Source organism: Tursiops truncatus, chromosome 4 (genome assembly GCF_011762595.2).
Source record: "Tursiops truncatus isolate mTurTru1 chromosome 4, mTurTru1.mat.Y, whole genome shotgun sequence".
NCBI lineage: Eukaryota > Metazoa > Chordata > Mammalia > Artiodactyla > Delphinidae > Tursiops > Tursiops truncatus.
In genome coordinates this window covers 140,401,324-140,418,590 of record NC_047037.1, presented here as the reverse complement: position 1 = coordinate 140,418,590, position 17,267 = coordinate 140,401,324, and the positions used below count along the sequence as shown (strand labels likewise).

The 17,267-nt window shown below is 50.2% G+C and overlaps 1 protein-coding gene across 3 annotated transcripts in view; it reads left to right on the top strand.

The window, feature by feature from the left end:
- The first annotated feature begins 7,130 nt into the window (after positions 1-7,130).
- The window catches only part of C2CD2 (C2 calcium dependent domain containing 2), a 63,012-nt gene continuing 52,875 nt past the window's right edge, over positions 7,131-17,267 (top strand). The window contains exon 1 of one of the 3 annotated variants that reach the window (XM_033856110.2): positions 7,131-7,739. In XM_033856110.2, the coding sequence (XP_033712001.1) occupies positions 7,467-7,739 (273 nt within the window). In that variant the 5' untranslated portion in view covers positions 7,131-7,466. The remainder of the gene's footprint in view (positions 7,740-17,267) is intronic. The other 2 variants (XM_033856113.2, XM_033856112.2) reach the window with 2 other exon arrangements.

Genomic DNA, 17,267 nt, shown 5'->3' with positions numbered 1-17,267 from the left:
TTAAAAAACAGTATATGTATGAATAATCAGGAGTTGCAGTGCCGCCAACACCCTCGAGGCAGATTATTGTGTGTTTGCACAAACAGAAAGGGTGGGGCTGAGGCGGGACTGTTTCTCCTGCTGGGACCCATCAGCTGCCTTCTTCCCGTCACCTGGGGAAGAGCCTAAAGGGTAAGGGTTCAGTTGCTTCCCTCCATAGAGTTCCTGCTTCATCCTTGTGACCCCCCGCCTTAACTCAAGGAGAGTCAAGCCGATTGGAATGGACGTGGAGGGAAGCTGGAATCGCAGGGTTGTCTCCCTCCCCACCCCAGCTCTGCTGGCTGCCCGGTCCCTGGGCTCAGCGGGGCCCCCGGGGAGGGAGCTGGCAGAGCTTCTGGAAGGTGACTCTGCAGGAAATGATGCAACAAGAGATGCATGTGACGATCTCAGGTGTTCACAGGTACAGTTAGTTACACCTTCCACCCCGAGTGGCAAGGGAAGACGACGACTCCATCAGAATCGGTGAAAAATGAGACATTGCAATAAATCTGTGTGAAGAATCGCTCTTTAATTGCACAGGGATGGCCCACAGGTGTAGCAGGAAGGACCACACAGAGAACACCTGGATTCCAGGTCTAGCTTTGCTCAAGCCAAGCGGTCCTTGCTGAGTTACTTGCTATAGGAATCATCGCAGAGAGCTAGGCAAACAGAAGGCATTTGTGTTTTCCTCTTTTACTCCCTAGATCAATTGTTTCCAGACTCCAGTATTTTCCAGACCAGCAAAATTGTTCACTTTGTCTTATTGGACTGCTCGGTGAGCCGCTGGAATAGATAATAATCATTTGTAATTAGAACATCAATTCTTTGTAGGTAAGTAGGTGTCTTTCAGTTGTTTTAAAAAGCCGTTTAATAGTGGTTTCCTTTAACTCCCAAAGAGACTAAATATTCCTCCTGTTATTTTCTTGCCTCTATCCTTGTGCCAGTAAGGCTTTTTCAAAAAAATACATAGCACAAAGGAAAATTTGGGGCCAGAATGAAGGCAAAATATTAATTATAGGCACGTGCCTTGATGGGGGATGGGAGAAGCTTTCCGAGGTCTCGCATGGGCTGGCTGAGCCCCGGCCCTCCCTCCAGCTTGCTGGGCTTGGGAGCAGCCATGAGAGCGCCCTCGCGCGGCTGCACCATCCCGTACATCAAGTCCGCGTTTTTCTGAAGTCAGCGCCCGGAATGCCAGGTCAGGGGGACTTAGAAGCAGATCCCAAGGGTTCTGAGAAGGACGGAGCAGTGCCCCCTTGGTGCCCAGGAGCCTGTACCCAGCAAGAAGACCGCACGGTGGCCGCCTCCAGTTGGAGTCTCAGATGCATCCACGGCAAAGTCCCAGCGAGGTTGGGGGAGGGGGCGATGCCTGTCTTCAGTGAGTTCGTCTCTCTCTTCCTTGGCACGCCCTCCCGCCAGGCCGCCCCCCCCAACCCCCCAAGAACTTGACCTCTACACTGCGGATACATCTGACTCTCCGACAGCGTGACTTCAGACTTCAGTGGACAGGTGCAGGGCAGCATTCTTTCGAGTCATGGAAAACATACCCTGTAGGTGACTGCCTCCTCCGAAGGACTTTTTCAGTGTATAAAAAAATACGAGGTCAAATATTTTCATTCACAATGTAGGTCCCCGCCTCGGGTGCAAGTAAACTTGCCAGATCCCCTTGCCGTTGGGTAGTTACACAGGAGGCTTAACTGAGCCACCTGGCTGCCATGGAGCTGCCATCTGCATCACATTCCTCCATCCACCCGGTGTGGACACAGAGTCACCCGGACTGCGTCATCAGGGTGGCCCAGGGCAGGCTCTAGGCTGCCAGGCCCTGCCTCTGCCCCCGCCCCCCAGGCCGCCCCGCCTGAATCACCGATGACTCAGGCTCCTCAGTGGCCATCACCAGGGGGAGTGAGGGCACATCCTGTGACTGCTCGCCTCCGGGTGGGAGGTGGACGGCCTGGCAGGCCCTGCGGGGCTGGGGGCAGGGGCTCGGGCCCTCCTTGATGGGCAGCGCAGGATGGCTGGCTGACTTCCCTGCCATCTTCCCCAGAAAGGGCTTGGGACACAGCAGAAGCGCCACAAGTCCCTCTTGTATGAATGACCCCTGAATGAACTTCCTTCCCCTCTGGGTTTGAAAGAATCCATGTCTCCCGGACTTCAAAACACAAAAGGCAATTCATCTTCTTTAGACAGATCTTCGCCGGAGCACATGAGAAATGGGACGCCTTCATGTCCAGCTTTTAACATGTTTCTGTTTTTAGCAGAATTTGTTTGCTTTATAATAGTTGATGGAAAGAACACGGGCTTTGGGGTCAACAGCACCTGGGGGCCGCCTCTGGCGCTGCCATTTTCTCGCTGTGTGGCCCTGAGCAAGTGACTCAGCCTCTCTGAACTCAGCTTCCTCACCTTTAACACGGGATGATGCCATCCTTCACATGGCCATGAAAATTAAGCGAGCCCCTCAAGTGGAGCGGCTCCCCAGTGTGCCTGCTGTGAGCGCCTGCAGCCACCCAGCCACACCAGCTGCATGTGGGGAGACCCACTCCCAGGCGCAGTTATGACCTCGCGGAGGGGGCAGGCAGGACAGACCATATCTCCATCTCACGCAGCCGGGGCGACTTGCGTGTGGTCTGAACTTCAGACTCAGAAAACTTTCTCACAGCCCTCGTGATGCTGTGATTTGGGGTTAAGACAGTTATGCAGAGGTGCTGCCTTTCTCCCAGGGAAAGCATCACAAAACCTTGAAAATAACCAGCAAGAGGATCCAAGGCCTCTAATGCCTGGAGCAGGCTCCCTGCATTCCCCCCCACCCCCCCACCCCCCCGCCCTGTGCACCCACCCCCCTCGACCCTTAGGCACAACAGGAAATGGCCCCCAGCCCCCGAGCCTCCGACTGTGGAAATGACTAAGTCCTGCCAATGCAGCCTAGGAGATTGGGTCAAATGTCCCCACGGACCCCACTGCTGAGGGCGTGGGCGCAGATCCAAATCTCAAAAGCGTTTTGCTAAGAAGGAATTCTCGGAATGTCTTCCATCAAGCACTGCCAGAGGAAGCTGCGTGTTTGTCTTCCCAGGTCACCCATCACAGCCCCGCTGGGGCCCAGGCTCCGGTCCATCGGTCCATTGGGGCAGTGCGGGCACAAGGTGATGGTTCAGGCAATCATCTTCCTCACAGTCACGCAGATGGCTGCAGCGTGAGGGAGAAGCATCTCTACCACGTCAGAGACAAACTAGATCTGCCCTTTTCCTCTTCTCGAAATGTAAGATTGGAACCGGAAACTCAATGACACTGTTGGTAAGTGTTTAAGTATCTATCCCAATTTTTTGTTAAGTATTTTTAAAAGCCCATATGAATATCTGGTTCAATGATAATGGATATTTTCTAGTATTGACAAGTATAACTTTGTTTGTAGTTATGAAACATATATGACACTAGACATATTTATTAATTTAAAAAAATGTAACATCATCATAGAACCTCCTGGGCTTGGTAGAGGGAAACATTAAAATACTTCCACAGAATATTACTCAGCCATAAAAAGGAAAGAAATTGTGCCAGTGGCAGAGACGTAGATAGACCTAGAGACTGTCATACAGAGTGAAGTAAGTCAGAAAGAGAAAAACAAATATCGTATATTAAATGCCTATATGTGGAATCTAGAAAAATGGTACAGGTGAGCCTGTCGGCAAAGCAGAAATAGAGACACAGATGTAGAGAACAAACGTGTGGATACCAAGGGGGAAGGGGGTGGGTGGGAGGAATTGGGAGATGGGGATTGACACCATGTATAAAACAGATAACTAGTGAGAACCTACTGTATAGCACAGGGAACTCTACTCAGTGCTCTGAGGTGACCTAAATGGGAAGGAAATCCAAAAAAGAGGGGATATATGTATACGTATAGATGACTCACTTTGCTGTACAGCAGAAACTAACACCATATTGTAAAGCAACTGAACTCCAATAAAAAAAATAATAATAATAAAAAAGAAGAAGATTAAAAAAAAATCTTTCCACGGAAGACACAGAGATGAACCACCAAAGGGAACAAGGAGCCTTTACTCCTGTTTCGTGTGTGCAGGCTCACAACCAGTTACTGTGGAACATTCCAGAGCGGAATTTGGAAACATAGTTTCTGCTGTCTCCTCATGCAGTAATGGGACCCACCTGGTCTCAGGTTCAGAGTCATGCCTTCCAGAGAATTCCAGGCAGGTGGCTGCCTCTGGGCGATCCAGTAGGTTGATGTGAAGACGGTTTCCCTTGGGCCACAGTATGAGTGACTGGCACCCGTGGGCCCCTCCCCTGCACCCAGACCCTAGACCCCAGCCCCACCTGCTCACAGAAGCTCAGTGCGAGTGCTTGGAGGATTCAAAGCATGGTAGTTTCCTCTGAGGACTGGTTAAAAGCAGCAGACCGCCGGTGTAGAGTGTGATGGACCCCAATCCATTGGAAGGTCTGGTGGGTGACAGCGAGTGTCCTTCCTGGGCAGAGCTGCAGTCTGGCTCCTGGGGTTGAAGGGACACGGGGTGGAGGAGAGGGCAACATACTAGGAGCAGGGACTGTCACCATGTGTGACAGTGGTGAAATGCTACTCTTCCTGGAGACTGAGCTGTCCAGTATCCACTCCAGGCAGTGGATGAATGGGATTGGGCACCGGAGCAGAAGTAAAGGGAGTCTGTTCTCTTCCGTAGGTTTACAAGGTGTTTTAGTTCCTTCCTATTGCACGTTTTGGCCAACTGCATTTTCCTGTAAGCCCATGACGTTCCTCATTTCCCCTCACTTGGCTTCTACACAGAAGTAGTTCAATATTTATATGTTTACCTTCCCTTTGGAAAAACTTACAGCAGTGTGACAAATTCTAAACCCTGGGTGGTTGTTAGTTTACAGTGTGTGACAAAGCCCCTAAATGTGCCAGTGGGGTGAGCATGCGTCGGAGACACCGCCGCAGAGGAATGAAACTGGTTCCACCAGTCACACGGGCTGGGGACGGCTGTCTCCTACCTGCCACACAGCCATGCTAGGCATCGCACATGCGCACACCTGCACTCACCGTCGAACAGGGAGACGAGGAGCCCTGGGTATCCGGTTATCCAGGTTATTCTGGCAACGGGGCCAGCATGACTTGGATTATTCAACTGCATAGATCTGGCTACAGGTCAGAAAATATTAAGATGTTTCTTCCAAATAAGAAGAGATTTCTGAGAAAAGCAGAGCAACTCCTCCCAAATCCTTTACAGCCTGGGGGCTGAAGGACGACTTACAGTTTAAAGGATAGATAACTCGCAGGAAGTTGATAGGATCATTCTATTTCCACTTTCTAATATCAGACCTGCCTAGTAAGGGCTGGTTCTCCCCGGCCCCAGCTCGCCTGGGCAACCTGATGAATTCCCCTCCCTGCCAGCCCTGGTCCTGTTCCCCACTAGGGCTGTCAGTCCACCTACCTCCCAATCCCTTCCTCCTTCTCAAAGAAAATCGGGCCCTCGGGTGTCAACTCCTTCACCCTCTACTGCTGTAGACTCGCCCACCCCATAAACAACAAGGTCCTGCTGTAGAGCACAGGGAACTATAGTCAACCTCCTGGGATAAAACGTAATGGGGAAGAATGTGAAAAAGAATGTATATACGTATAACAGAATCACCCTGTTGTACAGCAGAAATTAACACAACATTGTAAATCAACTATGCTTCAATAAAATAAATTAAAAAAAAAAACAAACCCTCACTCACCTTCATCTCCTGGCCTCCAGTCTCTAAGCTAGAAATACCCTCTCCTGTGAGGGCCCACACTCTAGGGCTTAGGGTACTGAGCTACATGCAGGCCTCAGGGACTTTGCACACACACTTCTTCAAATGCCATTACATCCAACCTCCCCCTTTCCGGCCCGGCACCTCACCCTCCTCTTCAGTACTTGGTATCCAGGGCAGATTCGTCACAGCATCTGTGGTTCTCTTTGTTCTACTGCTCCCAGGGTTTTCACGAAATAGCTGTCAATAAATGCCATTAGCCTCTGAACCAGATCCAGACCCTAACCTCCATCGGCCCGACTAGTCCGTCTCCTTAGCAATCTCCCCTCTGAGCCAGGTTGGAAGGCTTCTCTTTACCCACTGCCGTGGCAGAGGGAGGGGCTGGGGACGAGCCAGTGAGGACCCTCTGCTGCAGTGTCGGGGCCAGAATCCTCACTGATGTTACCAACCAGACAGGCAGACCCTGGCTAGGTAAGAGAAGGCTAAGTGCTCAGGTCTAACCAACCCAATTCAAGGTCAAATCCCTTTCATACAGCCGCAGAACTACAAGCAAATTACTATTTTATGATTCAGGCTTTGCATTAGGCCTTGGAGAATCTCAGGCTAGTGTTTTGAGGCGTTGCCTAATGACGGGGGCTGACTGCAAGGTGAGGGGCGCAGGGAGCGCGCCACACACATGCGCACACACAAACTTCTTAATGGGCATTTTCCTGAGACCCTCCCAGGAGTGATCATGGCAGCTCTTAAAGCGAGGTTCCAGACTTAGGCTGCGAGTGGTGGATTTCTAGGGGCTTTCCAAGTATGTTAAAACCGGACAACTGTCCTTTGCTGGTGGGCAGATGGCGATCCTAGAAATCACCCTTTCACACGCACAGGCGCGCGCACACACATGCACGCACACGCGTGCACACACGCGCACACAGGCTCACGGAAGCCCCGCCAGCCCGCTCCACTGTAGCCCTGGGGTTGGGCTGACTAATTGGAAAGTCCCGCGCTTTCGCGTCTCCACGCCGGAGACAGGTCCGCGCAGGAGGATGCAGCGCCGGGCGCACACGCGGCCACCGCGCAGCCATGGTCCGGGCGAAGGCGCCGGAGGTGGCAGGCGGCGCGCGCACACGGCCGGCGGGGGCCGAGGCCGCAGCGGGGGCGGGGTCGGCAGGGGAGCTGGGCGCTGGGCCTTTCAAGGGGCGGGCGGGGCGGGCTGCGGGAAGCCGGGAGCCGGGAGCGGCGGGGACGACCCGGGCTCAGGAAAGGCCCAGGCCCCGCCCCGCCCCCGCCCCACCCCGCAGGCCGCGCCCCTTCCCCCGCCCCGCGGCCCCGCCCCTCCTCCGGCCGCCGCTGGGCCGCGGGCGGGACGCCTGGGGCGGCGCGCTGGAGGAAAGGCGCCCGGCCACGGCCCCGGGAACTACCAGACGCCCGAGTCGGGAACGCGGGACGCCGCGTCCCCATTTGCTAGGGGAGGCGCAGTCCCGGGCCGTGGCCGTCGTGAGGCGGCTGGGCTTTTCCTCCCGCTCACCCTGCCCGCCGGCCTCTCGGCGCCCGGGGCCGGCGTCGCCAGCCGCCTGGATCCGCCCGCCGCGCCCCCTCCCCGCCCCCCGCGAGCCCCGGCCGGCCGCGAGCTGATGTCCTGAGCTCGCCGCCCGCGGGCTCTGCGCCCGGCCAGGGGCTGCCTGGGAAGTTGGGGCGAGGCGCGCCGGGTATGCGCCATCACCATGTCCCGCCTGGACTCGTGGCTCGGTGAGGTCCAGTGGCTGGGCTTGGTGGCGCTCTTCGTCGTGGCCTTGGGCACTGTGGGCCTGTACCTGGCGCAGTGGGCGCTGGCCAGGGCGCGACCCCGCTCCCCGAGGCGGGCGGCGGAGCCCGGCGAGGGCCAGCGCCCCGAGCCGGATGCGCTGCTCGCCTGGATCGTGACGCTGAGCATCTGGAGGAAGCAGTGGCAGGCCGCCTGGGTGGCCGCCCTGAACGATGAGGCCAAACGGAGAGCGGTGAGTTTCCGTGAGGGCCTGTCGTGCTGCGGGGTCGGGCGCGGTGATCTCGGGGCGCGGGTTCAGAGCAGAGCTCTCCTTCCCTGGAGGCTCGCCACAGCCCTTGACTGATTCGAGGGGCAGAGCATCCTTGAAAGTTAGGAGAAAGACCCTGAAGACTGGAGGACCCTTGATGGGGAATCAAGACAAAATGATTCGATTTTATTAACCAGACGTGAGGTGTGCCAGGCCCTAGGCTCCACTGGAGGGACAGACTGGCTGTTGGAGAGACTTTTCGGGGTGCCCCTTCCCCTTCAGGCTCATACTTGCCTTTCCTGGCGTCCCAGGTGGATTCCCGTATTCAGGTGGACACCGAACTGCGTTTGCACCTGAATAACTGTGAACCAAATATGCTTCCACGTACAGAGCTGAATTTCGCCCAGCGTGTTATTTCCAGAAGGTTTGCATTCCTTGGCATTTAAAATTAGTGACCGTTGAGGGCTAGCCACTCGCCAGACATGTACTGGGGGCTTCAGGTACGTCTGTCATCTCTGAATCCTCGCAATTCCTGCGACAGAGGCGTTGTCAACATTTTACAGGTGGGGAAACTGAGGCCTGGAAAGGTTAAGTGATCCGCCCAAGGTCACACAGCCTGTGGGTGGCAGAGCTGGGATTTGAACCCACCTATCTCCTACCTCAAAGCTCAGGGGCTTATGACGGAGCTCTGCTACCTCATGCTCCTGTGGTTATGTTTCTTGTCTGGTTAATGACTGGGTGACTTATTTTTGCTTCTAAGACATCTTGGTTTAATGACAAGCTCCTGGCGTCTGCTATTTCTAGGTGTTCCATAGGAGGAATGGGGGCCTGGGGGGTTTGGGGTACCTCCCAGTCTTCGCCTGTCCTGATGGCTCCCAGGTGTACCGCATTCCGCCACCTGCTTGGGAACTCAGTGGAGAAGCCTGTGGTGCTTCGCTTTGGAAATAGTGAATGCTGTGTGTCTGGACCATCAACCTTCAAAATATTCCACGGTGGGCCCTCTGTGTGGTCTTTGCGCATGGCCTTGACTGACTCACATAGCCACGGGTTTAAAAAACAAAATAGCTTTGAGTGTGAATGAGCATAAATCCAACAAAAGACCGTGTTCTGAACCCTGGGGAAAAAAAAAAAATAACCGTAACCTTTGGATGAAAAAAGCCTTCAAGGTCATTTGACTGCCGTCTGCCTCGGTGCCTGGAGTCCGTGCCGTGGCCGCCAGAACCGGACAGCTCTTCGGGGGGGCCACCCCACCTCTTGTGGGAGCCCCTAAAGCCACGTGACCTCACCTATGTGAGCAAACACAGCTTTGTTTCCCCACGAAGCTGCTGTCATTGATCCCTGGTTGACCTGGTGTCCAGGGCCTGCGTTCCGGGGCTGAGTGCACTGCAGGCTGGAGTTGTGAGCGGGTGAAAGCCTTGTCCCAGCTGGATGAGACAGGGCGCATGACGTGGGCCACTGATTCTGCTTCTCAGCCTTTCGTGAGCTGTAACATGCGTGTTGGTGTGGGGCGAATGATCTGTAGGGTCCTGGTCGTCCCCCTGGGACTCCTGAGAGGGTCAGGCAGAGGCACGAGCCTCCCTCCTGTAAGTCTGGGACAGTCCTGCTTAAACCATTCTGCCGTGTTCCCTGACATTTCCTGATTGGCTTAGAAACTATGATTGCCTTCGATATAATGCTTCCAGATTACCCTCTTGCCTGGAGCCCTCAGAGAGAAAGGAGGATATCCCTGCTCTGGAATTTTGGTCGGGTAAGGCTGAGAACTGAAGCAAATACCTGAAGGTTTCGGAGGCAAACCTGTCTCCCTACTCACTTGAATCCGTGTGGGAGGAGAGAGGGCCCTTGGCTCAGGGGGCGGGGAGAGATCTGGCTCCTTTGCACCTTCTCCGTTCTCTGCTATTCGCCATGCACTGCAGAGTCTTCGACACCAGTTTTTCCAGAGCTCCTGCCCGGAAGGGGCAATAATGTACTGGGTTTAAGCTCAAGGCAGCCCTGAGTCTCCTCTGACAGTAGACTGGGTCTGACTGTGGTGTCAGGTGCGTGTGTGTGTGTGTGTGTGTGTATGCGCGCGCGCGTGTGTGTGCATGTGTGTGCGTGTGTGCGTGCGTGTGTACGTGTGTGTGCGTGTGTGTGATGGGGGGAGGGAATTGCTGGCGTCACTTTGCTCTCCCTGGTGCCTGGAAATGTTGCTCGATTTGAATTCAGATGGAACGTTCTGCAGGCTGATAGGATCTGGGTAACTCCTGCCCTGGCCTTGGCATACCTCTCCCCTGTCCTGGGCCATCCCGACCGCGACACTCATGACAGCGTGGGTGAGCAGTCCCTGGTGTTCCGTTAGCGGCTGTCCTGACCTGGCAGCCAGCCCTGCGGAGTCTCCCTCTGCCCTGCCTCCAACACGATTTCCACTAATCCCCGATTAGGGTTGACCCTCCAAGCCCGCACTCAGCCCGGCGAGCCACAGCTTAGCGTCCCCCTTCTGCCCCGACCCTGTCCTGTTATTTGTCTGCCCTGGCCCGGGAGGAGACCACTTCTCTGCCTATGGCGCTGGGGGATTGGCGGTAACTCAGGCATTTCCAGCGTCTTCCGTGCGAGGTGGGATTCTCTCCTGAATGGAGCGACTCCTCCCATTCTGTTTTACTCCAGCTTGTGTTTTAGGACTGCAAGGAACCCTAAACCCTTCTCGCAGCACCTCTTGCTTCTCCGAAAGGCGAGACTGAGGCCCACGGGCTAGAGAGACTTGCCAGGGTTGACCTAGACCCTGGGCTGGGGGGTTTTCCTGGTCCATCCACATCTGCAGTCACGGTCCCCTGTGGGCAGCAGACTTGACTTTGAGACCCAAATGTTTCCTTTAGTTGCGGTCCAGCAAGAAAGGATAAAAGGGTGCGATTGTTTAATGCATCATCCCTAACAAAGGGGCTCCTATCTCCTAGGAGCTGAGGGTGGGTCAGTAGCTTGTGGAGTCTCCTTTGGCCCCGGATGACCAGGGACTGTGGCACTGCAGGTTCCCTGTGTCAGAGGGCCCCTGGGATTGTAACCCTCACTCTGAGTAATTAGAATGGTGAATTGGAGAGACAGGTGAGGAGACCGCGGCTGCTCTGCCAGCTGGTCGGGCTGATGCCAGGTGTTTGGGGAACACTGGCGAATTGCCTAGAGAGCTTTGAAAAAATACACATGCCTGCTCCCTCCCCCGCTTCAGACTCAGGAAGTTGTTGGGGGCGCAGGGAGCTTCCTATATTGTTCACAAGTTCCCCGAGCTAGCCCCTCACTAGTGAGAAGCTGCTGGGTACACACAGTGTCCGTAAGCCAGCCAGCAGTCAGTCAGTCAGGTCCCCCTCACCCCACGTCTCTCCACTCTGCCATCGCAAACACCTAATTCCAGCTGATCTGATGGCGGTTCGGTCCCAGAGAACAGAAAGTTCCCGGAACTGGCTCAGTCACCAGACTGGGAACTAATGCTGTATTATTTAAAGGCAACAGCTGAGGTTTTCCCTTTTGTTCCCCTGCATTTATTTACATGAACATTTACAAAGTGGTTTGGGGCGACAGTCACCCCAGCAGTGGTCCACGCCTGGTGGCTCCAGTGTTGCCGTTTCCACAGCAGGTCACCAGCTATGGAAGCCAGTGTGCCCATGGTCCCCTGCCCCCTCCGGGTGGGCTGGACAGCGCCTTCCTCCCAAGGCTGCGGCTGTTGGGACCACGTGCGGGGAACAGCATTCTGAGAGTGAGGGCCACGTTCTGGACTTGTCCAGCAGGCCCAGGCCCCGGGTGGGGAGGGTTAACAGAGCGGTTTGTCTCTTTAGTCTTTTGCCCCAGGATTTTTTTCAGAGGAATGTTTTAAATGCAAATGACCGAGACTGTAGGACAATTTGTGGTCTTTGTGGGAAGAAAAAAAAAAAAATGTCCTGTGAACTTAGAACATGTTATTAATAGCTCTGACTCGTATAGGAGGTGTGGCAACTTGAAAAGTAAACAAAGTGACAAGACTTGGGAGTTTCCTTATTCTATAATGAGCTCCCTTCGTGCGCTGCTCCCAAAAATTCAAGCTCCTTGACCACCCACGGTGGCCACAGTCTAAGTCAGCTGGTAAGAGTGGGAAGGCACTCTCTGCCTGACCCCCAAACCGGTCTCCTTTCCATTGCTCAAACATTCAGTGTTCTCTCCTCTGTGGGATCTTCCCACAAGGCATTTCTTGTGTCTCCAACATTATTTAACCTTTCTCCGTATTGAACTCCTGTCAGTATTTCAGGTCTCAGCACAGGGGTTGCTGACCTTCTGCTGCCCCACCCTCTCCCCAGCAGGACCCTGTGGTCACTGGTGCCCTCATCAGCTCCCGGGATTGTGAGGGAGGCCAGAGCCCTGTCCGTCCAGGCACAGCGCACCCGGTGCCCAGCGCACGGCTGGCTTGGGCCAGGTGGCGATTGGAGCATGAATAACAGGCCCTGTTAGAAACTTGTCGCTGGAAGGGGACAAACGGTGGAGATGCGCATCACCCCGTCTGGACACAGGCCTCCCCTGCTTGGGAGCTGGCCAGGCCTGGGCCGAACAAGCTGTTTAATGTGCTTTGGTTTTCACTTCTAAAGAATCAACATTAAAGGAGGCTCACTGATGACTTTGCGAACTGTCAATAGAAACGAGGAGTAGATGCCAGTTCAGGTTGTTCTTTGCATTCACCCATTCTCTCAGCAAGACGGGAATTCAGGGGAAGGAAGAGTGGGTGTAGTGTTAGTGTCAACTAAAACGCAGCATCCACTCCTGTCAGCCCCTTGTGGGTTGCTGAGGAGGGAAGGGACCTCTTGAGCCACTCGGAAGAGCTGTGTGGCCACTGCTTAGGCTGGAAGGCAGCTCTGGGGCTGTGTGACCTTGGGCAAGCCCTGACCTCTCTGTGCTTCATCCGTGGAAGAGGATAAGCTTGGGTTCAGTCTGGAAAGCAGCATCCACTCCAGATGCGACGAGATCTGTGCGAGGCCTTTAGTCAATAGAGTCAACAAAGATGGGCTGCTTTCTTGTAACATCTTCCTTAAAAAAAAAAAAGCTTTAAATTTTTTACTGCTTTTAGATTTAGAGAGAAGTTTCAAAAATAATTCAGTTTCCATACTTTCCTCAGCCAGCCTTGCATAACCATAGCACAAGAGCAGAACCAAGAAATTAACATTGGTACGATGTCACTATAATATAGTATAATGATACTAACACTGTAAAAATATGAGAAATTAACATTGGTATAATGTTACTATGTTTCATAGTACAATCATATTATCATTGTAGCCTATAAGAAATTAATATTGGCACAATGTTACTATATTTTATAATGAAATGATATTAACATTGTAACAGTACAAGAAATTAACAGAAGTTTTTAACTAAACTGAAGACCCTACTTTTTTTTTCTTTTTTAACATCTTTGTTGGAATATAATGTTGCTTTACAATGTTGTGTTAGTTTCTGCTGTATAACAGAGTGAATCAGCTATATGTACACATATATCCCCATATCCCCTCCCTCTTGCGTCTCCCTCCCACCCTCTCTATCCCACCCCTCTAGGTGGTCACAAAGCACCGAGCTGATATCCCTGTGCGATGCAGCTGCTTCCCAATAGCTATGTATTTTACATTTGGTAGTGTATATATGTCCCTGCCACTCTCTCACTTCGTCCCAGCTTACCCTTCCCCCTCCCCGTGTCCTCAAGTCCATTCTCTACTTCTGTGTCTTTATTCCTGTCCTGCCCCTAGGTTCATCAGAACCCTTTTTTTTTTTTTTTTTTAGATTCCATATATTTGTGTTAGCATATGGTATTTGCTTTTCTCTTTCTGACTTACTTCACTCTGTTTGACACACTCTAGGTCCATCCACCTCACTACAAATAACTCAATTTCCTTTCTTTTTATGGCTGAGTAACATTCCATTGTATATATGTGCCACATCTTCTTTCTCCATTCGTCTGTCGATGGACACTTAGGTTGCTTCCATGTCCTGGCCATTGTAAATAGTGCTGCAATGAACATTGTGGTACATGACTCTTTTTGAATTATGGTTTTCTCTGGGTGTAGGCCGAGTAGTGGGATTGCTGGGTCATATGGTAGTTCTATTTTTAGTTTTTTAAGGACCTTCATACTGTTCTCCATAGTGGCTGTATCAATTTGCATTCCCACCAACAGTGCAAGAGGGTTCCCCTTTCTCCACACCCTCTCCAGCATTTATTTGTAGATTTTTTGATGATGGCCATTCTGACAGGTGTGGGATGATATCTCATTGTAGTTTTGATTTGCATTTCTCTAATGATTAGTGATGTTTCATGTGTTTGTTGGCAGTCTGTATATCTTCTTTGGAGAACTGTCTGTTCAGGTCTTCTGCCCATTTTTGGATTGGGTTGTCTGTTTTCTTGATATTGAGCTGCATGAGCTGCTTGTAAATTTTGGAGATTAATCCTTTGTCAGTTGTTTGGTTGGAAATATTTTCTCCCATTCTGAGGGTTGTCTTTTCATCTTGTTTATGGTTTCCTTTGCTGTGCAAAAGCTTTTAAGTTTCATTAGGTCCCATTTGTTTATTTTTGTTTTTATTTCCATTTCTCTAGGAGGTGGGTCAAAAAGGATCTTGCTGTGATTTATGTCAAAGATTGTTCTTCCTATGTTTTCCTCTAAGAGTTGTATAGTGTCTGGCCTTACATTTAGGTCTTTAGTCCATTTTGAGTTTATTTATGTGTATGGTGTTAGGCAGTGTTCTAATTTCATTCTTTTACATGTAGCTGTCCAGTTTTCCCAGCACCACTTATTGATGAGGCTGTCTTTTCTCCATTGTATATTTTTGCCTCCTTTATCAAAAATAAGGTGACCATAGGGCTTCCCTGGTGGCGCAGTGGTTGAGAGTCCACCTGCCAATGCAGGGGGCATGGGTTCGTGCCCCGGTCCGGGAAGATCCCACATGCCGTGGAGTGGCTGGGCCCGTGAGCCATGGCCGCTGAGCCTGTGCGTCCGGAGCCTGTACTCTGCAACGGGAGAGGCCACAACAATGAGAGGCCCGCGTACCGCAAAAAAAAAAAAAAAAGGTGACCGTATGTGCGTGGGTTTATCTCTGGGCTTTCTATCCTGTTCCATTGATCTATATTTCTGTTTTTGTGCTAGTACCATACTGTCTTGATTACTGTAGCTTTGTAGTATGATCTGAAGTCAGGGAGCCTGATTCCTCCAGCTCCGTTTTTCTTTCTCAAGATTGCTTTGGCTATTCGGGGTCTTTTATGTTTCCATACAAATTGTGACATTTTTTGCTCTAGTTCTGTGAAAAATGCCGTTGGTAGTTTGATAGGGATTGCAATGATACTACCCAAAGATTGCTTTGGGTAGTATAGTCATTTTCACAATGTTGATTCTTCCAATCCAAGGACATGGTATATCTCTCCATCTGTTTGTATCATTTTTAATTTCTTTCATCAGTGTCTTATAGTTTTCTGCATACAGGTCTTTTGTCTCTTTAGGTAGGTTTATTCCTAGGTATTTTATTCTTTTTGTTGCAGTGGTAAATGGGAGTGTTTCCTTAATTTCTCTTTGAGATTTTTCATTATTAGCGTATAAGAATGCAAGAGATTTCTGTGCATTAATTTTGTATCCTGCTACTTTACCAAATTCTTTGATTAGCACTAGTAGTTTTCTGGTAGCATCTTTAGGATTCTCTATGTATAGTATCATGTCATCTGCAAACAGTGACAGCTTTACTCCTTCTTTTCTGATTTGGATTCCTTTTATTTCTCTTTCTTCTCTGATTGCTGTGGCTAAAACTTCCAAAACTGTGTTGAATAATAGTGGTGAGAGTGGGCATCCTTGTCTTGTTCCTGATTTTAGGGGGAATGGTTTCTGTTTTTTACCATTGAGAATGATGTTGGCTGTGGGTTTGTCATATATGGCCTTTATTATGTTGAGGTAAGTTCCCTCTATGCCTACTCTCTGGAGAGTTTTTATCATAAATGGGTGTTGAATTTTGTCAAAAGCTTTTTCTGCATCTATTAAGATTATCATATGGTTTTTATCCTTCAGTTTGTTCATATGGTTTATCACATTGATTGATTTGCATATATTGAAGAATCCTTGCATTCCTGGAATAACCCCCACTTGATCATAATGTATGATCCTTTTAATGTGCTGTTGGATTCTGTTTGCTAGTATTTTGTTGAGGATTTTTGCATCTATGTTCATCAGTGATATTGGCCTGTAGTTTTCTTTCTTTGTGACATCTTTGTCTGGTTTTGGTATCAGGGTGATGGTGGCCTTGTAGAATGAGTTTGGGAATGTTCCTCCCTCTGCTATATTTTGGAAGAGTTTGAGAAGGATAGGTGTTAGCTCTTCTCTAAAGGTTTGATAGAATTCACCTGTGAAGCCATCTGGTGCTGGGCTTTTGTTTGTTGGAAGATTTTCAATCACAGTTTCAATTTCAGTGCTTGTGATTAGTCTGTTTATATTTTCTGTTTCTTCCTGGTTCAGTCGTGGAAGGTTGTGCTTTTCTAAGAATTTGTCCATTTCTTCCAGGTTGTCCATTTTATTGGCATAGAGTTGCTTGTAGTAATCTCTCATGATCCTTTGTATTTCTGCAGTGTCAGTTGTTGCTTCTCCTTTTTCTTGTCTAATTCTGTTGACTTGAGTCTTCTCCCTTTTTTTCTTGTTGAGTCTGGCTAGTGGTTTATCAATTTTGTTTATCTTCTCAAAGAACCAGCTTTTAGTTTTATTGGTCTCTGCTGTCGTTTCCTTCATTTCTTTTTCATTTATTTCTCATCTGATCTTTATGATTTCTTTCCTTCTGGTAACTTTTGGGCTTTTTTGTTCTTCTTCCTCTAATTGCCTTAGGTGTAAGGTTAGGTTGTTTATTTGAGGTGTTTCTTGTTTTTTTGAGGTAGGATTGTACTGCTGTAAACTTCCCTCTTAGAACTGCTTTTGCTGCATCCCATAGATTTTGGGTTGTCGTGTTTTCATTGTCATTTGTTTCTAGGTATTTTTGGATTTCTTCTTTGGTTTCTTCAGTGATCTCTTGGTTATTTAGTAACATATTGTTTATCCTCCATGTGTTTGTATTTTTTACACTTTTTTTCCCTGTAATTGATATCTAGTCTCATAGCATTGTGATCAGAAAAGATACTTGATACAATTTCAATTTTCTTAAATTTACCAAGGCTTGGTTTGTGACCCAAGATATAATCTATCCTGGAAAATGTTCCATGGGCACTTGAGAAGAAAATGTATCCTGTTGTTTTTTGGATGGAATGTCCTATAAATATCAATTAAGTCCATCTTGTCTAATGGGTCATTTAAAGCTTGAATTCCCTTGTTTATTTTCTGTTTGGATGATCTGTCCATTGGTGAAAGTGAGGTGTTAAAGTCCCCTACAATTATTGTGTTACTGTCGATTTCCGCTTTTATGGCTGTTAGCATTTGCCTTATGTATTGAGGTGCTCCTGTGTTGGGTGCATAAATATTTACAATTGTAATATCTTCTTCTTGGATCGATCCCTTGATCATTATGTAGTGTCCTTCTTTG